Consider the following 23507-nt stretch of genomic DNA (forward strand, 5'->3'; position numbering starts at 1 on the left):
AGCTTGAATCTCTGTGAAGAGCATTTCTATGCACTTACAAAAACTGTAATTTGCATCACTGCATTCAAACATGCTACACTAGTTCTGTTGATGTATCTTCTTATTTGGCCAATTATTTGTAAATGGATAAATTCACATTTTTGTGTTTAGTCAAAATGTAACACTTAAAGTCTTCCAAATATAATGAACAAGATTACACATTTCAAAAGTGCAGCCTTCATGTAAATTATTCACGATGCAGAATCATGCCACAAAGCCAAGTTTTTGAACACTATGAAAAGCAGTCATGCCAACAGAACCAGCTAAACCATGATTTGACATGTATACAAGACAACAGGAGAATTAGTGGCAGTTTATTGCCTTATACAAATTTAACCAACATGGAAATTGTGGCAGAGAAATTTAAAACATTCTCCAAGACGTATGTACAGACTGTACATTTCAAAAACATCTCAACAATAAAAATGCAATCTTTGCATCATGAATTAAACTAAATGTACAGTATGAATTGCAACAGTCAATGCATTAAAAGGATTTACAAAGGCACTTTCCTACACAAATAGGAAACAAATCTGTAGCCTTTGGGAAGAATGAAGAGTGCTCAACTACTACACAATCTTGACATTAAGGAAAAAGATGACAAAAGCAGGATATAGTCAGATGTATAGGATTCAATGTGATCCACATATTAAAAAAAGTCACAGAGTCTCATCTTTGTTTCTATGTTGCTTCTCTTGGCTCTCAAGTTCCGTACTTTGGCTCCGTTGATGGTCCAGTTTATTTATATGGTCCTTGTTATCACTATGCTCACGCTTGTGGGATCGCTCTTTGCTTCGGCTACGCTTCCGGGGTCTTTCCTTGCTGTGACTATGCTCCCGTTTCTTGGGCTTTTCTACACTATCAGCTCTTCCCTGACTTCTACTTCGGCTGCGTTTATTTAATTTCTCTTTATTTTCATTCTTGTGTTTACTCGATTTCTCTTTACTTCTACTTCGACTGCGTTTAATAATATTTTTACTATGACTTCCACTTCGCTGCTTCCTCTCTCTGCTTCTGCTTCTACTGTGCTTCTTCTCTTTTTTGGGTTCTTTTCTGTCATCCCGGTGTTTCTTTTCATCTTTGTCAACCTTCTGTCGCCTCTCATCTTCATCCTTACTTTTTTTCTCTTTTGATCTTTCCTTCTCACGTGGCCTGTCAGTATCAGTCTTATTCCTTTCATTTCCTCTCTCATAGTCTCGATCTCGCTTTCTGCTCCTCTCGTTTTCCTTCTCTCTCTCTCTCCCCCTCTCTTTCCTATCACGACTTCGGCTCCGGGTCCTATGCCTCTCTCTGTTTCTGCTATGCCTGCGTTCTGTCCTACGGTCAGTACTGCGAGATCTTCGTTTGTCCTTGTCCCTTTCCTTGGCTTCTCTTTCTAATCTTTGACGTTCTCTCTCTCTTTCTAATTCTCTGTCAAAACTAGATGATCCGTATGGGTCGCGATGGTGGCTTCTACTTCTAGATCTCTTTGGGGATCTCCTGGGACTTGCAGATCTTTTTGGAGTCCTAAAAAAGGAATTTAAAAAAAAATCACACACACAAGAACACTTTAGAAATTTGAGTATAAGGAGACAAGCAGGTATACAGATCATGGGCTTAAAACCAACTAACCGCTATGAAAACATGTTTTTCAATTACACAGATTTGCTGATAAAAGGCAAGCTACAGTAGTTGCCTTGGCCACAGAAGTAACTCAAGCAAGCAGCACTTTGTACAACAGCATTATGTAGTTTATCTGCCCCAGGATAGCATAACTGAAATATCACCATATTACAAGTCCTATCCCATCTTAAAAACGGAACAGAGTAAATCCACATTTTGATTAAAATTTTAATTGCGAAATCAAAGGTATGCTTCCCCCCCCCCCCCCCCCCCTGCAGCTCCTTGTGACTCTGGGGAAGTCACTTAACCCTCAACTGCCCAGAGTCACAAGGAGCTCCAGTGGGGAAAAAATGAAAACAAAATACCATTAATTGCACAATTAATCACAATTACAAATTTTAATCGAAATGCAGTCCTAAAAAGATTAAAGAATAAAAAGTAATGAAAATATTAAAAATACAAATTGAAAAATTACAAGTTAAAGAATCTAAAACAGCATGCAAAGTTTTCACAGCCTACTTGTTGAAAAATGTATTTCCTAACCTCATGACCAAACAAAAGAATTCCAACGATCAGAAAAAAAACCTCCCAAACCTGAACTGCCAGTTAATGTCATTAGCCTCCTCTATTTTTCCAATTGAACACAAAACAATAAATAAAATGTGTGCACTATCTAGAGCAAGTGTTCAGTCAGCATTAGTATGTGATTGGTAAATGCAGATGTGCCCCATAAATGGTGACAATTCCACAAAATACAAACGCATAAACACTGCTCACTGACCAAAGACTAACCTTGAACGCCTTCGTTCTGGATGGCGCTCTGTTTCTTCAACACTCTCCTTGTTCTCCTTGATTTTTCTAGGCTTGTTTTTAATTTGCACATCAATGTATTTCTGTACAGGTACAGGAATCCTTGGGAACAAAGTGGAAAACCATTCCAGTTTTGTAAGGAAAGAGCGAAGCATCTCCCCAATAGTCATTATACAGCCTCCACCAGCCTTCACATCCAAGTCCTATAAAACACAAATGAGGGGGGGAAAAAGGGTCTGATGATCAAAAAAGAGAGGAATTTCAAGGAAACACACTGCAATACCATTTTTTTTAATTAAAGAAAAACAAGTTTATGAAATCCTAGTTGGTTATTAAAGTATTTTTATAAAATATTAATGAAATCTTTTTCACTGCCTGGATTCATTGCTCAAAAGATACAGAAAGGGAACAGAGCCAAGCTTGTATACAAGCACACTCAGCTTGCAGCCATCTGGATATGCATGGGCTGCTTCCATGAAATTAACAGACAATTCTGTACACATCTATTTCATCAAAATGATCCTGATCAGTTTATCTGCTGCATGTCATTTAGCATCATTTTCTTGACAACTGTACACAAGAGATGCACTCACTATATCATTTGTGTATATAAATATATATCATACATGATTTTTCTCACATATTTTCTGTGCAACAAAGGTATCTGTTCACACAAATGAATTCCTAATAAAATAACTGAAAGCAATAGCAAACCAACTGCCATGAAGCAGTGAGGTTTTCTGATTGAGAGCTATGTAAAAAATAAATAAATGAACAGGTTGGAAATGCATAATCCACGATGACCATTGTCTCTGAAAAGGGTCATTACCGCATGAAGGCCTTCTGGCTATGCCCTCTCACAGCTCAGGACATGTTAGTCAGCTATTGTCAGTCCCAAACCTATAGTGCAAGCACACAAGGAAAGTAAGATTTATCGTCATCTAAATAGGAACAAAGAAATCTAAATGTAAAAACTGCTTGCACTCACACACATTTAAGAATGCAGATTTATATCCAAACATAAGTGCAGTGCAACAGAGATCTGAAGAAGAAAAGAGTGGGTTAGCTTAAATGCTGCACCTCAAAAATGTAAAAAAACAAAAAAATCATACAATGCTTCAAAAAGAGGTAGGTCTTACATAATAGTCACCTTCTAAACCAACAGTAAGCCCATTTGGAGATAAATTACACTGAATAATGGGGACAATACTAAACCCTACAGAAAGGCCATAAGCAACAGACTGTGTTAAAGATGCAAGTATGTACAATGCTATAAAGATATGTAGAAAATGATGATTTTGAAAAAATTGCTTCAAACTGCTTTGACCTGTTTTTGTAAAGGCGATATATCAAATGACGAATAAACAAACAATGTACCTCAGGTAGCTATTAACCACTAACACCTGTCTTCCCTAGTTTGTGATAAAATGATTTTCAAAATAAATTTTCTTGCTTAACCCTGTATACTAGAAAAATATATTTAAGCTCAAAGTTATTTAACTTCCTATCATATTTAAAACATGAGCAGGAGAATACTTAACACATAATGACAATCACAGCAGCATGCAGGATTTTGACTTTTAAAATTATTATTTCAGGGCATTCTGGTGTCATGCACAAAAGAAAAACTGAAGAACGGCCAACACGAGAAAAACTGCCTCATGCATGAGCACTTGTTATTTCTAGCCACAAGCCCATATAATAAATCACTGGAGATTCATGGTGAAAAATAAATTGAATGATCCGCTGACATGAGACTATTTCACATAGGGGTCTTTTACTAAGCCACAGTATCGTTCTTAGCTTGCGGTTGAAATCAGCTGGCGGTAAACACCAAGATGCCCAAAGAAATATTATGGGCGTCTCAGTGTTTACCACCAGCTGATTTCTACAGTGGCTTAGTAAAAGACCCCTGTAATGAATATCCAGTTAAGTAGCATACAAAATGTAAAGGGTGAAGCTTCTCAATTATGAATGGAACATGGCATTAAAAGGAAAGCTTTCAATTAATAAAATGCTTCTGTTTTGTACATCTGCAATTTGGTGCCAATCACAAGGCATAAGAAATATTCAAAGCACAAAAAATACACACAACTACTAGAAACCTACAGCCAAGGCCCAGCCTCATGACCCATTACCCACTTATACTATCTAGGCTAAAGTTAGTCAACCATACAAAAACCAAATTATCGATTTGTTATTAAGCTTCAGCATTCCAGTTAGGAAAGCCATCTGACCAACAACAAAACAGGACAACATCTTAGCTAGTATCCTGGAATATTTCTTCCTTCAATCCCACCCTCAAAACCTGCTGTCACTGCAAGCCATTCTCTCTCAAATTTCAAAAAGAAAGCTAAGAGCCACTCAACTGGTGACTCGTATCTTTGTGACTAGCAAGATAGTGTTGGCAGCCTAGAAACAATCCACACTGCCACTGCACTACATCTATCAGATGTCTGAGTCCACCTCTATACGGAATGGCCGCATCATATCCTATCATAAAATTTGGGACTCTTATACGACGTGGACCTTACATCTAGCTACTTCTTCAGTATCTAATTTGGTAACGCCGCCTCCTTCATCAAAGCCCTAGGGATGCGGAAGGGTGGGGGTGGGGAGGAGGAGGATTGTTGCTGTTTTGTATCTGTATAGGGGGGGTTGTTGGGTGGAAAGAGGGAGTTGAGTATGGGATTTCTTTTAGGTATTCATATTTTATATTTGGGTGACAACTTGTTGCTGTTGTATTTGCGATTTTATTTTGTTGTAAAAATTTAAATAAAATGTATATATATATATAAAAAAAAAAAAAAAGCTAAGATACTCCACTGGTAAATTTTTTTTGAAATGCAAAACTAAACACCAATTCAGATATTGCAAGAACTTTTGCACCTTTGATAAATTACATCAAAATGAGGATTTACAATTAAACTAATACACTTCTTCCTGACAAGTTGTATAAAAGACAGAAGGCAAGGGGAAGTTACTAGCTGCTGAACATAAGCTAAAAAGCCTTAAATCTGTAAAATGAATAACTGAAGACATCACCATCCACAGAAAACATTTTCTTCAATGCAGCACAGTAAAAGTTGCTCAGAAATAGCCTTCACTTTTTGTCTGATGACATTTTCCACCATGTAGAGAGTGTGTATTACATTTAAAATATATAGGAAATAAATCTATAGATCTAGGAAATAAAAAGGAAAAAAAATTATTACCCTTGTTGACATACCTCTTCATCATCAAGAAAATCCTCAAACCAGTCCCATAAGTCTGTAGGGGGCTGTGTGTACCTGAAAGTGATGACAGAACAGTAAGGTAAAAGTATTTGCCCAAGAGTAGTGGATACATGAGATATAAAGATGCTATGTGCTCACCGTATATACATAAATCCCAGTGCCCTGATGTATGGAGAGTCTGTGTGCGTTATAAGGCCCATCACCTGTTTACGGGTAAGCTTCAGTGTAAACAGTTTGTACAATAGGCAAAAAGCCGTAGACACAATGCCTCCAGTTCCAACACCTCTCACCTAATACAAGAGCAGAGAAAAATGTTAAAATGCAAGTAACTGATAAGCCTCATTACATCTCGTTTCTTCACCAAGCTCTTTTGTTCAACAGGATGTCAGCATTACCTCACAGACCACAAAATGGATGAGCAAAGTTGGGGGAATTCTTGCCAGGTTGTCTAAAAATTACCATTTAGCTCTGGTGCTGGTCTGAAAACAGAAATTACCACTGCACCCCAGGACTACTCCTTAACTGCAAAGGACAGGTTGCAGAGATGCAGGAGGCTAAATAAAAATTAAAGAACAAATTCTAAATTTGACAAAAACAGACACAGAATTAGAGCAACAAACCAAGAAGAAATCGGAGACAGAATAAAAACCTCAAAAGAAGAAAAAAAAAAAAAAAAAAAAGCAAAAACAAAGTACGCCAAAAAAAGTGTCCAGGAAAATAAAGCCATGTGATATATGTGGAATCCTGTTAGACAAAGTTGTTTGGAATTGAAACCTGATCAGAGTAAATAAAATAAAGATAAGCTTTAAACTCCCTCCAGATTAATCACAGATCATCTATCTTGTGATGTTACAGTGGAAAAATATCCTAAATATTAGGATGTTGGCTCAGTATTCCACAACTTTAATAACGGTATTAAAAAAAAACACACACACACACAAACCAAAAAGGATTTTCTAGTGACCTGCAATTTTCTGCATACATCCTACAGGATGTGTGTACACATGTAACACGCACTTGTTTTGCATCTGTATAGGCTGTGTGTGGATTAAAGTACACGTCCAATCTGTGCTGAGATATAGTAAGTTTCTACATACAGGAAGGGGAGTGACACCACATGTGCCCTTTTCCCTGTCATTTTTGATAGACCTTTAAAATTGTACAATGTTTAGGTTTACATTTACTTCTAGTCCACCTGTACTAAGGCAGATAAAATTACACATACATTCATAAAAAAGCAAAGTCATTCTCTCTATTGAGGGGAGGGGACACACCACACAACCTATAGTGCTCCTTTTACAAAGCGGAGGTAAGAGGGGCCCTGCGATAGCGTCAGAGCATAGATTTGCTATGCGCAGAGACCCCCCCCCCCTCTTTTACCACAGCGGGTAAGAGGATATTTTTTTTTAAAGGAAATGGCCGTGTAGTAAGTGAACCACCTATTCAGGAGGCGGTTAAGGGTTCCCACGCTAACCAGAAATGGCTTGCGTTGGAGACAGGCACTACCACTGGTACTGCCAGATGTGTGTGCAGCAAAGCAACAGTATGGGTACCACCACTTTGTAAAAGGGGCCATATTTCAAGGCACAGGAACATGGCTTGAGCTCTTTGCAACATATCATGATTTAAGCAGTTATTTATCACCTAAGTGTGTCTGAGTATGGGAGTTGATTTTTTTTCCCCAATCTTCTAGCACCTGAGATCTGTCAAACGCTTGTTTTTGTTTAACAGGAAAAGATAAATCCATATATTAGCAAATGATTTTTATACAATATTTCGTGCAATAGCTCTTTGCTTAGAGCAGCTAATCTTCACGCTGCTCGAAGTGGCAGAATATGGTGAAATGTTTTGCTATATTTTCAAATGTTGAACTTTTCAAGCAATTGAATTCTGATACAGAAATATTTTGGAATGCACGTACTTCTACTTACCCCACCGCACATCCCAGTCTGGCCTGCTGTTTTCCTGCTTCCTTTCTCCCAGGGTTCCGCATGTGTAACCTTCAAAGGCAAACAAAAATGTGTTTAGCTACAACATGATTGGGACGCTTGTTCCACTACCCCCCCCCCCCCCCACGCCAAAAAAAAACCTTAATGTTTAAATACAGAGAATTTTTAACCTAACGTAATTCCCATGCAGTTCAATATTAGATGACGGGAAATCTTCCACATCAGGGTCTTCATTTACAACCTACATGTTCTCCTTTTGCTTCTATTCATTTCTCTTCTGGTCTTATTTGTAGGTCTACTTCCTTTATTGTCCAAATATTTTAGTACATTTTCCATATGTTTCAAGATTTTTGATGACCAATCATACTAACCTGATATTTTCAGGCATATGAATGCACTTTTGTGCACATCCCCTACTATAAATAGTTCTGCAAGTTCTCAGTATAGTATTTACTTAAATCTTTAGTAGTATGCAAAGGTCACAAATGTTTTTTTTAGACTATAATATTTCTCCAAGTAAATTAGATGAGAATGGGGGTACCCTAATTAAAAGTCTTCTGTCAATGGAGTTGTTAGTGCTGTTGTCAAAACAGACTTCAGATGTCCTTTCAAACATGCACATTTCAACAAGGTTCTATTTTACTGAAGCCTTTAGATTTCCATATCACTTTTCTAACAGGACTTTGAATATTGTATATGCAATGACTTTTAGAAGTTATACAGATATACTAGTATAATCTACGAAAATTGTGGCTCATGAGTCAACCACTCTCTAAATATTATTTTCACTACTAAGTGTTGTAGTGGAAACAGTATAGGATGAGCTATAAACCAATCATGACAGTAACCCTAAGAGAAAACGTGATTCCTAACTGCAGAGTACTTACATGGATAACGCTAATAAGTGTGGAGCCTGTGTGGCCTTTGTCCCAATTTCCCTACTGGACAGCTTTGCAAAAATTACCTTATTCCTACATTAAGGGAAGGGATTTTGGATTTAACTCACACCTTTGTTCAGTTGTACCTCAAGGCAAGTTATATTCAGGTACAGTAGATATTGTCCTGTCACAGAGGGGCTTACAGTTTGTACCTGAAACAATGACTTGCCCAAGATTACATGGAGCCACAGTGAGGTCTGAAGGCTTCAATTGTTACGAATCCACTGTTTTATTAGGCTACTCCACTCCAAGGATTCAGAATATTGATCAAAATGAAAATGGTCACCATGGACCACCTAACCCCAATGTTAAAGCATGAAGAAACACCCTCCCACCCAAGCACATCATCTGGGGGGGGGGGGGGGGGGGGGAGATGAGGTATAAAAAAGTATCTATACGTTCAAGGGAGGCACAAAGGGCAAAATTATTAAAGAGGCACATGGTTAATACAATGCTTAATAGACTGAATTGCTCAAAGATCATATATATGTACTGGTTTTGATTTATTTGAGTTTTGTGAAACTGTTTTATGCTGATCCTTCCTTGTGATACTCCTTACCCCATCAACAGTGACATCACCACTTTTTCCCAGTCCTGGAAGCAGATTGATATCCTTTGCACCTATTGAGACTACAGAAGAGTCTAATGAAATCATTTGTCACAAGCATCATGTTTCCCAATTCCAAACACCACCCAAAACAGAAAAGTAACTTCCAAAACTGCAAAATAAAATATATATGGAAAAAGGCCAAACAAATTTAAATAAATTAAAACCATAGTATATGATCTTTGTCACTTCCAATCAAATAGTGAACCCAATTTTTCTGGTATTATTAAAACTGGCATCATCAGCTAATTGTTTTGAATATACTGAAAAATCCCCAAAACAGTACTTCTTCACAGTAAAAGTTTATGAACTTCTGTTTATAAAATGATTTAGAGTGCAAATTAAAAAAATGTACAGTTTGCTACGCCTAACCAGAACAGACTCAGGCAGCCGACAAGGTGGCAAGAAGGCTCAGGTTTAAGAGGTGAGTACAATTCAAAAATGGTCAGGTTTAATTACTAATGAACAGATTATTCTTACCTGGCTCGCCAAACATCAACCACAATGAGAAACTCAATTTCACTTTTCAGTTCGAGTGATCTATACCCATCAGTGTGGCTTGGAAAGACTTTACGGACGCAACAATGGCCTACCCAGCCCCCTTTCTTCACCTCTTCGCAGCACAAACAGAACACACAGGCCCGGAAGATGCCCATCGTCAACTACTTATTTTCTGCCCTTCGCCCGCGCAGATTGCACGGGGTCCCGCCACAACTTATCAACTGGCTGTGGGGCACGAAAGCTCCTCAGTAGGAACGATTTTTACGAGTCGTGGCACTTAACCACGTTAGTACTGGATATGTAGAACTACGCCACCTATTTATATCGGCCCAGGAGGCCAAACCGTCCTCTGTCTACCCCAATCATGGCCTCAATGACTTCATCTAATGGACAGTAGCAAAACCTTCACCACGCGCAAACTCCCTCCCCGGATCCCCCTCTTTCAAGGATCCTTTCATACCATATTCCCTTTTTTCAAGTTAAACGGCTAAGGAAAGATGCACAACTGATATCTACATTTAATTCCCTCTCCCGGGGTCTTACCTTGAAATAAATCTCATCCACGACCTCATGGTAGGTCTTGAGCTCATAGAGCTGCACTTTGAAGTAGGGCGAGGAAAGGATGTTAGTCAGAATCATCGGATTCAGGTTCATGGTCTTCTCGTTTCCCCAAAGCGGTAACACGTTGCCCTGTTTGCCTGAGGCCGCCGGCTTATTGCCCCCACCCTGCTGCTGCGGCAACTGCGGCACGTTGCCCGCCGCTAAGCTGTTGGCCATAGTACCACCGCTATCTCGTTTCCGGGCACTCTCACTAAAACTCCATGAAACGAGACCGGTGCTGAGAAAGCGAGCACCGACTCAGATCGAGATATCAAAAATTTTAACAAAAATAACAATATTTATAATAACCACAAAAAAAAAACTCGGCCTAAAAAAACTACGACAGCAATACAGGCCCCAACTCCAGCACAAGGCGCTCAAACGCTCTTCCGCCAACTGCCCAAAGAACAAAATGGCGGGCGCTGCCGGAAATGACGTTAGACACTACGCTCTGACGCAAACAGGAACCAATCAGAAGGCCTCAAAGGAAAATTTAAAGACCCCTTTCTGAAATACTAGTAGTACTACCAGAGCAAGTCATTCGTCTAAGTGGCTGCGTTGAAAGCCAATATAGTCTCGCACCAGATGTTTGTTGATCTCCGGTGCTGTATTACAACTTATTGGCATCTGTGTTTGTTCTTGAATTAAGCTGCAAGATTGCTCACTACTGTTTACAATAAAATTTAGTAGGTAGAAATAGAATAAAGACATTAATGTACGTATTCCCTTGTTTTCTCGGTTGATGCTGGAAAAAATATCTTAAAAACAGGAAATTTTCGTATAAGCAGGTATCAGAGCTAGTATAAGCTTACCGGGCGCCCTAGGCAAATTTTGTCTCCCCCCCCCCCCCTCTCCCTGTCTGTTGAATTTCAAGCTCTAATCTGCCCTTCACCCCGAAGATATGCTTTTAAGGAATAGTTTCCAAAAAGTTGTTTACTCAGGTAAATGCACTATATGAAAATTGCTTACCCTTTTAACCTTCATGCAAGTAAAATTATGTATGCATGCTTGAGTCTGGCTCTCCAGCTTTATTGTTTTGCTTCCATTGCAGCTAATCTTCACTGCCCACCCCATATGCAGCAGCTGCTGCCCTAAGTGACTGCCTAGTCTTGGGCCAGTTCTGGTAGTAAATTGTATGTGAAAGTAGAATTAGAAAAGGATCATAGAAAAGCGACCAAAATGATAGAGGGGATGGAAATGCTCCCATATGAGGAAAGGCTAAAGAGATTAGTGCTCTTTAGCTTGGAAAAGAGATGACTGAGAGGGATATGACTGAGGTCTACAAAATCCTGAGTGGTGAGGAGCGGGTGTAGGCAGTGGCAGTCCTAGGTCGGTTGCCACCTGGGGTGGATCGCTGTTGCGCACCCCCCCCCCGGGTGCAACGGTATCTGTCCCCCCAGGGTGCAGCACAATACCCCCCCCCCCGGCTCAATAGCACCCCCCTCTCTGGCGCATCAAGCCCCCCCCCCCCCCAGGTGCATTCTTGGCTGCTGGAGGGTGCAGAGAGCAGCCGTGCGCCTGTTGGCTCCACTGGCTCCCTGCTCCTTCTGCCCTGGAACAAGAAGTAACCTGTTCCGGGGCAGAGGGAGCAGGGAACCAGTGAAGCCGAAACGCTCGCGGCTGCTCTCTGCACCCTCCAGCAGCGTGCACCCGGGGCAGACCGCCCCACCCTTCCTACACCACTGGGTGTAGGTGAATCGATTTTTCACGCATTCAAAAAGTACAAAGATGACCATTGGATGGACTCAGGGATTGACCTATCCCTTACTCCCCCCCATGGTCACTGACCCCCTCCCACCCCCCACCCCCAAAATGTACATAAAAATAGTACTTACCAGCCTCTATGATTGCTGCAGATGTTTTACTTTTTTTTAAATGGCTATATTTCCGATTTGGGACTTTTAGCACAAGACATCCAAAGTCCGACATGGACATCGTATAAAAAATGCCCCTCATAGTAGGCTATGGAACTTTCTAAGTCTAAGGTTTTTGGTTTGTTTTTTTTTTACTAAGTCACAGTAGTGTTTTTAGCTCGCAATAGAAATCAGCTGGTGGCAAACACTGAAATGCTCATTATATTCCTATGAGCAAGTTTACCACCAGCTGATTTCTACTGCAAGATAAAAACATTACCTCGGCTTAGTAAAAGACCTCCTAAGTGCTTTGAAAATGAGCCTCGTGGTTAACCAACACATGCAAGTGGGGTTTGAAGCACAAAACTACATGAGCTTCAACAGCCACATCTTTCCAAGCACATTAAGTTAGCACAGTCTGCTGTCACACACTTCCTTTTTGATTGGTAAGTCCTTAGACCTATATTATTGACACTGCTTCTTGATGCCTATTGGCTTGCTTCCTCCTAGCTTTACAATGGTAGAAATGGCAGAAATAGTCAGGTCTTAAAAACCTCAATATTTATTTATTTGCAGCTTTTCTCATTGGTCATATTCATTAGAGGTATCCTGACCTGTTGATGGCGACTAGGGTGTTTTTTGTTTTTTTTTTATAACTAAAGATTAGCTCAAGTTGTCTACCACAGGGCCAATTTTATTTCTATAGGCCCTGCTGCAGATAACATGAGCTAATCTTTAGTAAAAGACCCTCTAGGAGTGAAGACCAAAGCCCTAGGGGAAACTTCAATCATGTACCGCCACCCCTCCCCCTAAATAAAATTTTGAAAATTACTCTGTTCATATGACTAGAAAGCATTCATAATCTGCCTAAGGGCTTTTTTTGTAAAGCCGTGCTAGTGATTCCTGCGCAGCAAAGGAGAGGAAGCCCATTCAATTCCTATGGGCTTTCTCTCATTTACCACGGCTTTGTAAAAGAGGTCCTACATTTGGCACACTGTCCTGGTCATGCCTCTAGCCCTACCCTTTCCACCTCAAAGTTTGTTCATGCTATATCAAAATTTTACGTTGACACAATAATGAGAACAAAAGAAGAGATTTCTTAAAACCTAAGATTTGGAAGTAAAAGCTAATTTTACCCACAAAAATCATCTGACTATAAAACTCAATACCTTCTAATATCAGCATAAAATAGCACACCATAAAACCAATGCAATACATAAACCCACTAAAACAGGCAAATCTCAAACCATTTAAGTCAGAAAAGCTTTACAGAAAAGCCAGAGAGTGACTCTAGAGCATCACTTTCTTCTTTGGTGGTGGATGTTCTGTCACAACTCCCCAGCAGTCTCTTCCTTGACTTCTGCTAAGCGTAAGGACATAAGAGTTGCCCTACTAGGTCCAACCAAGGGTCCATCTAGTCTAGCATCTTGTTTCCAGCAGTAGCCAATCCAAGTCACAAATACCTGATAGAGTCCCAAAGAACAGCAAGATTCCATGCTACTTAATCCCAAAGATAAGCAGTAACTTTCCCATGATCTAACTTAATAGTATATGGACTTTTTCCTCTGGGAATTTGCCCAAACATTTTTGAAGCCAGCTCTGTTAATTGCTTTTACCACTTACTCTGTCAAAGAGTTCCAAAGCTTAACTATACCATGAGTGAAAAAAAAATATTTTCTCCAATTTGTTTTAAAAATGCCACTAAAACTTCATGGCAGTGTTCCCTAGGGCCCTGTTTACTAAGCAGCGTTATAGGCACGTTAACATTTTTAATGCGTGTTAACCATGTATGTGCCTACAATAGCCCTATAGGCGTCTACATGGTTAGCGCACACGCTAAGTGTAGGTGCACTAAAAACACTAACGCACCTTAGTAAACAGAGCTCCTAGTTCTGTAGTTTTTTAAAAAGTAATGTATTCACGTTAACCCATTCCACTCAGAATTTGATAGACCTCAATCATATCTCTCCTCAACTAATTCTTCTCCAAGCTGAAGAGCCCTAACTTCTTTAGCCTCTCCTCCTCTTTCATCCTCTTAATCATTTTGGTCACCCTTCTCTGTACCTTTTTCAGTTCCACTATATCGTTTTTGAGATGCAGCAACCAAAATAGCACACAATACTCAAGGTGTGGTCTCACCATGTACTGATACAGAGGCATTATGATATTCTTTATTCTATATTCCTTTCCTAGCATTCTGTTAGCATTTTTGGCCAGTGTCACATACTGAGCAGATTTTAACATATTTTCCATGATGTCACCTACATTCTTTTTCTTAGTGGTAACTCCAAATGTGGAACCTTGCATCGTATAGCTATAATTTCGGTTATTCTTCCAAGTGTGCATCACTTTGCACTTGTCCACATTAAATTTCATCTGCTATTTGGATGCCCAGTCTTCTAGCTTCCCGAGATCCACCTGCAATTTCACAGTTTTGAATAGTTTTGTATTATCTGCATATTTGATCACCTCACTCATCATTCCCATTTCCAGATGATTTATAAATATGTAAGAAAGTACCAGTGCAGATCCTTGCATTCCACTATTCACTTTCCTCCATATCCTCCCTGTTTTCTATTTTTTAATCAATATTTTATTAGAAAAAATTTTCATATATTTAAAATAACATAGCTTCATCAAAATAAATTGATCAGTGAATGTGTTTTTTAACCAATTCCCAATCCACAACAGAGCATTGCCTCCTATTCCATTACTTTTTAGTTTTTTTTCAGGAGTCTCTTATGAAGGACTTGGACAAAAGCCTTCTGAAAATCCAGATTCACTGCATCAACCAGCTCCTCTTTAGCCACATGTTTATTCATGCCTTTAAAAAATGTAGCAAATTGGTGAGGCAAGACTTCCCTTGGCTGAATCCATGATGACTCTGTCCCATTAAACAATGTTTGTTTGCCTTCAGTAATTTTGCATCTCCTTTTCTCTCCCTTCTGCTCCATACTCTTCTCTCTTTACTCGGCTCCAAGATCCTCCCCTTTTTCCTCCAGCCCTAGTAAAGCTCCTTTTTTTTTCTAATTTCTCCTCTCACCAGCATCTCTTTTCCACCCTGCTGGCTACCAGTGGCGTAGCCAGACCTGACATTTTGGGTGGGCCCAGAGCTGATATGGGTGGGCACTAGGTGTGAGTAGTGTTTCTTGGGATACTCCTTAATAATGCCTTAGAGTGCACTTGATGATGGATTTCTAAGTAAACAGTCTGTGCAACAGCTCTCCTGCATTAACATAAACCACATACCTGGTTCATGGAACACTGACATTTTTAAATATAGTGATTTTATCCCACATCTTAAACTTGACCAAATATGACTGCTAGAAGGCAAACATGTAAATGGCACATATCCTTCAAACTTTGCTTTGTAACAAATGCAAATGCCTGATTAAGCTGTATTCATAAAACAGGTAAATTCTGAAACTGACATTCCCATTTAAAAAGCCAGAGAAGTCAGACTCATATAGATCCCAACACAAACTACATGCACACAGAATCTTTTACATCGGTCACATGCAGAACACAGATCACCCCTTACCAACTGCAGAATAAAAGACAAAAAATTAGAAATCGCAGAGATGCCAAGAACACAGACCACCCCTTACAAATTGCAGAATAAAGCACAAAAAATTAGAAATCACAGAGATGGCAAATTACCCAGTTCCAGGCTTGAGATTTTGAGCAGTCCTGATTTAAACTTTATAACCCAAATCAGTGTGGGATTTGCAGTGCCTGATTCTGCCCATGGAAATCAGTGCTGCAAGTCCCATAACAATGGAGTGGTCAGAAATGCAGGACTGTCCCAAAATCTCCAGCCTGGAACTGAAGCCCGGCATCAACCCTGCCCTTCCCCCCCCCCCCCCCCCCCATAGTTTGGCATCAGCCGCGGGAGAAAAGGCAGTGACAGCGATCAAAGCAGTGGCGTACCTAGGGTAGTTGACACCCGGGGCTGGTCATTTTTTAACTCCCCCCCCCAATCCAGTACTAGGCATACCGAGAATACAAAACACTTGGGACCTATAGAGCAATTCTAGCATACCATAAGCAGTCATTTCTACAAGTCACACAAGGAAAAGGAAAGCATCTTAAACACTACAGTGAGCACTAGAACATCAATTCACCTATTGTAAAACGAAACCAGACAGAATAGTACAGATTGTCAAACCTGCACAGTCAAAGCCAACTGAAAGCCATGTCTTTTTCACAAACACAGATACACCCTAATCCACTATAGAATATGTAATCATAAACTTTCTATTTAGACAAAAATTAAACTGAACCCCCAAGATGCCAGACTCTGCATACAATGCAATGCCACAGAAACAGAAAATGTCCCCTAGTACTGTGCAAAATATAAAGACAGCAGATGTAAATTTGAAAAACAACTAACAAATACCAATCACCACTTTACAAATTAACAAATAGAAATAAAACAAATATAGAAAATAAAATAATACCATTTTATTGGACTAATACATTTAGCTTTCAGAGGCCAAAACCTCCATCCTCAGGTCAATACAGTATAGTGCTGTTACAGTATCCTATCCTGACCTGACGGAGGTTTTGTTCTCCGAAAGTTAGTCAAAATGTATTAAAATTTGTCCAATAAAAAGATTACCTTATTTACATGTTCTATTTATAAACATTTATTAACACATCTACAATACTACTTTATCCTAAAGCAAAAAAAAAAACAAAAACATATTTACACTTTGTTGTCTCTGGTTTCTGCTTTCCTCATCTTCTCGCCTATATCCAGGACCTCTTTATCTCGCGTCACCTCCATCTGCTCGCCATAACAGAAACCTGGCTCTGCCCTGATGACTCTGCTTCAGTCGCAGCCCTGTGCCATGGCGGTTATCTATTTTCACATACTCCTCGCCCTGCTGGCCGTGGGGGCAGTGTTGGACTACTTCTCTCTCCCTCCTCCAGATTTCAACCCCTTCTTCCACCTCAATCTCACTGTTTTTCCTCCTTTGAAGTCCACTCTATCCGCCTTTTCTCTCCTCTGCCTCTTCGAATAGCGGTCATTTATCGTCCCCCTGATAAGTCCCTTTCATCCTTTCTCAGTGACTTTGATGCCTGGCTTGCCTTCTTCCATGATCCTTCCTCCCCTTCTCTCATCCTTGGTGACTTTAATATTCCTGCTAATGATCCTTCCAACTCTTATATTTCCAAGTTACTCGCTTTAACATCCTCCTTTAATCTCCAACTATGCTCCACCTCCCCCACTCATCAAAATGGTCACTGTCTTGATCTCATCTTCTCCTCCAACTGTTCACCCTCTAGTTTCCTTGCCTCTGATCACCATCTTATAACTTTCACACTTAAATCTCCTCCCTCCCAGTCCCGTCCTATCTTATCTAATTTATCTAGGAATCTTCACGATATTGACCCTTCATCTCTATCCTCCCATGTTTCAAACCACCTCTCTACTGTGGCACCATCCAAGTCTGTCAACTAGGCTGTTTCTTCTTACAACAATACTCTATCCTCTGCCTTAGACACTCTTGCACCTTTGATGACCCGCCCTGTAAGGCGTACAAAACCCCAACCTTGGTTGACTTCTAATATCCGCTACCTACGTTCCTGTACCCGCTCCGCCGAACGCCTCTGGCGGAAATCTCGGGCCCTTGCTGATTTCTTACACTTTAAGTTCATGCTGACCTCCTTCCAATCTGCTCTTTTACGTGCCAAACAGGATTATTATATCCAACTGACCAACTCTCTTGGCTCTAATCCTCGACTTCTCTTCACATTGAACTCTCTCCTCAAGGTGCCCCCTCCCCCAACTCCCCCTTCATTATCTCCTCAGACCCTTGCTGAATTCTTTCACAACAAGGTTCAAAAGATAAACCTTGCTTTCTCTACCTCACCACCTCTCCCTCCACTAGTCCGTTCCCCTCTCTCTCCTTCTCCTCATTCCCTTTCCTCCTTTCCTGAAGTTACTATTGAGGAAACTACACTTCTCCTTTCTTCCTCAAAATGTACCACCTGTTCCTCTGATCCCATTCCCACCCACCTTCTTAATGCCATCTCTCCTGCTCTTATTCCTTTTATCTGTCACATTCTCAACCTCTCACTTTCCACTGCGACTGTCCCTGCTGCCTTTAAACATGCTGTGGTCACACCTCTCCTTAAGAAGCCTTCACTCGACCCTACTTGTCCCTCTAATTACCGACCCATCTCCCTCCTTCCTTTTCTCTCCAAATTACTTGAGCGTGCTGTTCACTGCCACTGCCTTGATTTTCTCTCCTCACATGCTATTCTTGACCCACTTCAATCTGGTTTTCGCCCTCTCCACTCAACCGAAACTGCGCTTACTAAAGTCTCCAATGACCTATTACTGGCTAAATCCAGAGGTCAATATTCCATCCTCATTCTTCTTGATCTTTCCGCTGCTTTTGACACTGTCGATCACAGCATACTTCTCGATACCCTGTCCTCACTTGGATTCCAGGGCTCTGTCCTTTCCTGGTTCTCTTCCTACCTCTCCCTCCGCACCTTTAGTTTTCACTCTGGTGGATCCTCTTCTACTTCTATCCTTCTGCCTGTCGGCGTACCTCAGGGTTCTGTTCTTGGTCCCCTCCTCTTTTCTATCTACACTGCAGAATAATCTCATCCCATGGCTTTTCCTACCATCTCTATGCTGATGACTCCCAAATCTACCTTTCTACCCCTGATATCTCACCTTGCATCCAAACCAAAGTTTCAGCGTGCTTATCTGACATTGCAGTCTGGATGTCTCAACGCCACCTGAAATTAAATATGACCAAAACCGAGCTTCTCATTTTCCCCCCCAAACCCACCTCCCCGCTCCCCCTGTTTTCTATTTCTGTTGATGGCTCTCTCATTCTCCCTGTCTCCTCAGCTCGAAACCTTGGGGTCATCTTTGACTCTTCTCTCTCCTTCTCTGCTCATATCCAGCAGATTGACAAGACCTGTCGTTTCTTTCTTTACAACATCCGTAAAATCCGCCCCTTTCTTTCCGCGCACTCTACCAAAACCCTCATCCACACCCTTGTCACCTCTCGTTTAGACTACTGCAATCTGCTTCTTGCTGGCCTCCCACTTAGTCACCTCTCCCCTCTCCAGTCGGTTCAAAACTCTGCTGCCCGTCTCGTCTTCTGCCAGGGTCGCTTTACTCATACTACCCCTCTCCTCAAGACCTTTCACTGGCTCCCTATCCGTTTTCGCATCCTGTTCAAACTTCTTCTACTAACCTATAAATGTACTCACTCTGCTGCTCCCCAGTATCTCTCCACACTCGTCCTTCCCTACACCCCTTCCCGTGCACTCCGCTCCATGGATAAATCCTTCTTATCTGTTCCCTTTTCCACTACTGCCAACTCCAGACTTCGCGCCTTCTGTCTCGCTGCACCCTACGCCTGGAATAAACTTCCTGAGCCCCTACGTCTTGCCCCATCCTTGGCCACCTTTAAATCTAGACTGAAAGCCCACCTCTTTAACATTGCTTTTGACTCGTAACCACTCGCCTCCACCTACCCTCCTCTCTTCCTTGCCGTTCACATTAATTGATTTGATTTGCTTACTTTATTTTTTTTTTTTTGTCTATTAGATTGTAAGCTCTTTGAGCAGGGACTGTCTTTTTTCTATGTTTGTGCAGCGCTGCGTACGCCTTGTAGCACTATAGAAATGCTAAATAGTAGTAGTAGTAGTACTTTTCACCGCCTTCCTTCCATCCAGCATCTGTCTTCGCTCTCTCTTTCTGCCATCCAGTGTCTGCCCTCTCTTCCGTCCCTTCCATCCACTGTCTGCTCTTTCTCTCTGTCCCTTCAATCCACCATTTGCCCTCCCTCTCCCATCCATCCAGGGTCTGCCCTCCCTCTCGCTGCCCCTGCTTTTCGGCCCCCAGTTCCAGCCCTAGCCCACATCTCCCACCTGCCCCTCCTTTTTAGCCCCACTATCCCACCAGTCCCCAGTTTCAGCCCCAGCCCTTTTCTCCCACCAGTCCAGAGCCTCAGCCCCCAGCCACTTCTCCCTGTCCCCTTTTCATCCCCCAGTCCCCAGTTTCAACCCCAGCCCCGAGCTTCAGCCCCAGCCACTTCTCCCTGTCCCCTTTTCAGCCCCCAGTTTCAACCCCAGCACTTTTATCCCACCAGTCCTGAGCTTCAGCCCCAGCTACTTCTCCCTGTCCCCTTTTCAGCCCCCAGTCCACACAGTTTCAGCCCCTACCCCTTTTTAGCCCCCAGTTCCAGTACTGGCCCCCTATCCCACCTACCCTCCTTTTCAGCCCCCAGTTCCCTTCATCCACATGCCTTGCATTAGGGCCCCCCATTTTCAGCCCCAGACCCATTCTCCCACCTGCCCCAGGCATGGCACCATAATCCCTCCTGCCCCCTTCTTAGACCCCAATTCCAGCTCCAGGCCCCTTCTCCCCTCCCCACCCAGATCCTGTCCCCTTATCCCATCTGAGCCCCTCCCCACCCAGACCCAGTCCCTGTCTCCCGAGCCCCCCTTCCTGACCCAGTCCCCACCTGCCTACCAGTTCCATCGATGCTTTTCTCCTGCCACCCAGCCTTAAAAAAAAAACCCCGGTGAAGCGCCTCGCGTCTGCTCTGCTGTAAAGCAAGCAAATCGCCTCGTCGCGTCGGCACTTCCTTCACTGTGTCCCGCCCTCTGATGTAACTTCCTATTTCCGCGAGGGCGGGACACAGTGAAGGAAGGGCCGACATAACGAGGCGATTTGCTTGCTTTACAGCAGAGCAGAGCAGACACGAGGCGCTTCACCGGGGGGTTTGTTTTTTTAAAGGCTGGATGGCAGGAGAAGAGCGTTGATGAAGCTGGTAGGCAGGTGGGGACTGTGGTGCCGGTAGAGCACCCCCCCACCTGCTGACACCTGGGACAGGGCCACCCGCCCCGCCCTTGGTACGAGGATGTTGGCTGGGCGGGCCTGGAGGGAAAGTGGGTGGGCCTGGGCCTGTCCAGGCCCACCCGTGGCTACGCCCGCTACCTACTAGCTATATTAGAGTTTTCTTCCACTTTCAGAGGCCTAGGACACAGGCCACACTGCAGATGTATGACTTATCCAGGGCTTTTTTTGAGGGGGTACTTGGGGGTACTGAGTACCGGCACCTTTTCCACTGTCTGCTAAAATTGGCCTGTGGTCCCCAAGTTTTAATGAAAGAGCTCAGGTTTTACACACCAATTCTGCCTTGTCATAGATTCTGTGACTGGTTGTAGGAGGCCTGGCTATTGTGAGGTGGGTTCCTCTGTGATCACCTCACCCCTGAAGTGTGGCCTGGCATTTGAGTACTGGCACCTTTTTTGCTAGAAAAAAACACACTGGACTTATCCAAGCTACTCACAACTGAAGCATGCACTTGAGCCTCCCAGTTCCCCTGCTGTCTAATGCAGCTAGGTCCAGTGCCATCTCTAGACAGTTTGGGGTGGGGTGGGGTGGAGCAGGTGGTGGAGGAGGCAGTTTAGGAGGGGGCCCAGCCAAAGCAACATTTCCACACAGCAACATGCCACAGCATTGCAACACTGGTGTACACCTTCCTGACCCATTATTACCTAAACTGCAAGAGAGTTTGGAGTACAGGATAAGCTGTCAAATAAAGATAAATATACAGACAGCTTCAGTACCACATGAAGTACCACAACCACGTAACCTCAGTTCTACCCCCTTTAATATTTACATGAATAAATGTTTTCCCATCTCATGTCTGGATGATATGTGCTGTTTGCAGGCCTGTAAACAGGGACACAATAAGATTGCACAGCTCATCCACTGGAAACTGTGAAAATATAATAACATCACTGTACCAGAAAATTATTTAGGATTATAATCCTGACAAAATTGAAACAACAACAAAAAGAATCAGGATGTTTCCCCTTACAACTTGCCTTAAAAATATATTCAGTTTCAGAGGTGACCTCAATAGCAGCCACACAAACTCCCTCCACTGCCAGGCATATTATGAAAAAAAAAAACCTACAAAAGAAAAAAGGAATAGAATGGAAAACAAAAATACCTTTGTATCGCTCTATGGGGCAACCGCACCTCAAATATTGTGTGCTATTCTGGTCACCGCATCTCAAAAATGATACAGTGGAATTAGAAAAGGTATAGAGAAGGGCGACGAAAATGATAAGGGGATGGGATGACTTCCCTATGAGGAAAGACTAAAGCAGCTAGGTCTCTTCAGCTTGGAGAAGAGAAGACTGAGGGGAGATATGATAGAGGACTATAAAATAATAAGTGGAATGGAATGTGTGAATGTGAACTGCTTGTTTACGCTTTCCAAAAATATGAGGAGAGATATGATAGAGGTCTATAAAATAATGAATGGAATGGGTGCACGTGAATCGCTTGTTTACTCTTTCCAAAAATACTAGGACTAGAAGGCACGCAATGAAGTTACAAAGTAGTAAATTTAAAATGAATTGGAGAAAATATTTCTTCACTCAACATGCAATTAAATTCCAGAATTTCTTGCCAGAGAATGTAGTAAAAGAAGTTAGCTTAGCGGGGGTTAAAAAAGGTTTGGTTAGCTTCCTTAAAGATGTCCATAAGCCATTATTAAAATGACTTGGGGAAAATCCACTGTTTATTTCTAGGATAAGCAGCATGGAAAAATTAATTCTTACCAGATAATTTTCTTTCCATTAGTCCCAACAGAACAATCCAGAGACTTGTGGGTTGTGTCCCTCTACCAGCAGGTGAAAATAGAGAGAACCTCCGAGGTTTGCTAAACCTCAGTATGAACAATACTAAAGCAGTGGAATGGAAACAATAGAAAACTTTCCTGACATTGTCAGACCAAATGCCCAACATACTTCCACCACTTACAAATTTATTTGTTTTTATTATTTAATCAAACGAAGGAACATTCAGAACAACTAAACCCGAAAAAACTAACAAAACAAAACCGCAGACAGTAAATCCAGGGGGGGGGGGGGCTCTGGATTGATCTGTTGGGACTAATGGAAAGAAAATTATCAGGTAAGAAACAATTTTTCCTTCTATAGCGTCCCACAGATCAATCCAGAGACTTGTGGGATGTACCCAAGAAGTCCTCAAGTAGGGCGGGACACACCCAACCCGACAGAAATCACCGACAAGCCAAACACCGCATCCTGCCGAGCTGTCACATCCACCCGATAATGACGAGTGAACCTATGGACCGAAGCCCATGCAGCGGCTCTGAGAATATCTTCCAGAGAAACCAAACGGGACTCTGCATAGGAGAAAGGCATTGTGCATTAATAAAACAAAATCAGGGGAAAAAGGAACTACAAGGGACTTCCCTGCTCCTGTAAATAGCTTCCCTCCATCAGAGCCTGTGCCACAGAAGAGCGCTGCGCCTCTTTCTATCAACCACCACGTGCGGAGCAGGTCGCGC

The 23507-nt window shown here is 42.0% G+C and overlaps 1 protein-coding gene across 2 annotated transcripts; it reads right to left on the reverse strand.

Annotated features, from left to right (window-relative positions):
- Nucleotides 1-338: 338 nt before the first annotated feature.
- PRPF38B (pre-mRNA processing factor 38B) lies at nucleotides 339-10682 on the reverse strand. Of its 2 annotated transcripts, XM_030205747.1 has the most exons (7): nucleotides 10226-10313; nucleotides 9134-9204; nucleotides 7619-7687; nucleotides 5826-5977; nucleotides 5681-5741; nucleotides 2434-2654; nucleotides 339-1545 (listed from the first exon to the last, which is right to left on the reverse strand). In XM_030205747.1, the coding sequence occupies exons 3-7, from the start codon at nucleotides 7628-7630 to the stop codon at nucleotides 699-701; spliced, it is 1293 nt and encodes a 430-aa protein (XP_030061607.1). In that variant the 5' UTR covers nucleotides 7631-7687; nucleotides 9134-9204; nucleotides 10226-10313; the 3' UTR covers nucleotides 339-698. The 2 variants fall into 2 exon arrangements, with proteins under 2 accessions (XP_030061607.1, XP_030061606.1); XM_030205746.1 differs by lacking the exon at nucleotides 9134-9204 and having other exon boundaries at nucleotides 10226-10682.
- Nucleotides 10683-23507: the final 12825 nt, after the last annotated feature.

This window comes from Microcaecilia unicolor, chromosome 6 (genome assembly GCF_901765095.1).
Source record: "Microcaecilia unicolor chromosome 6, aMicUni1.1, whole genome shotgun sequence".
Lineage (NCBI taxonomy): Eukaryota > Metazoa > Chordata > Amphibia > Gymnophiona > Siphonopidae > Microcaecilia > Microcaecilia unicolor.

What these genes read in the sequence shown, in the direction of transcription:
- PRPF38B (XM_030205746.1), bottom strand. Translation starts at nt 10,459, where the DNA reads ATGGCCAACAGCTTAGCGGCGGGCAACGTGCCGCAGTTGCCGCAGCAG. An exon ending in TGGATGAGATTTATTTCAAG is followed by an intron (nt 7,688 to 10,225) that starts GTAAGACCCCGG and finishes TTGCCTTTGAAG; the next exon opens with GTTACACATGCGGAACCCTG. An exon ending in ATTTTCTTGATGATGAAGAG is followed by an intron (nt 2,655 to 5,680) that starts GTATGTCAACAA and finishes TGTGTTTTATAG; the next exon opens with GACTTGGATGTGAAGGCTGG.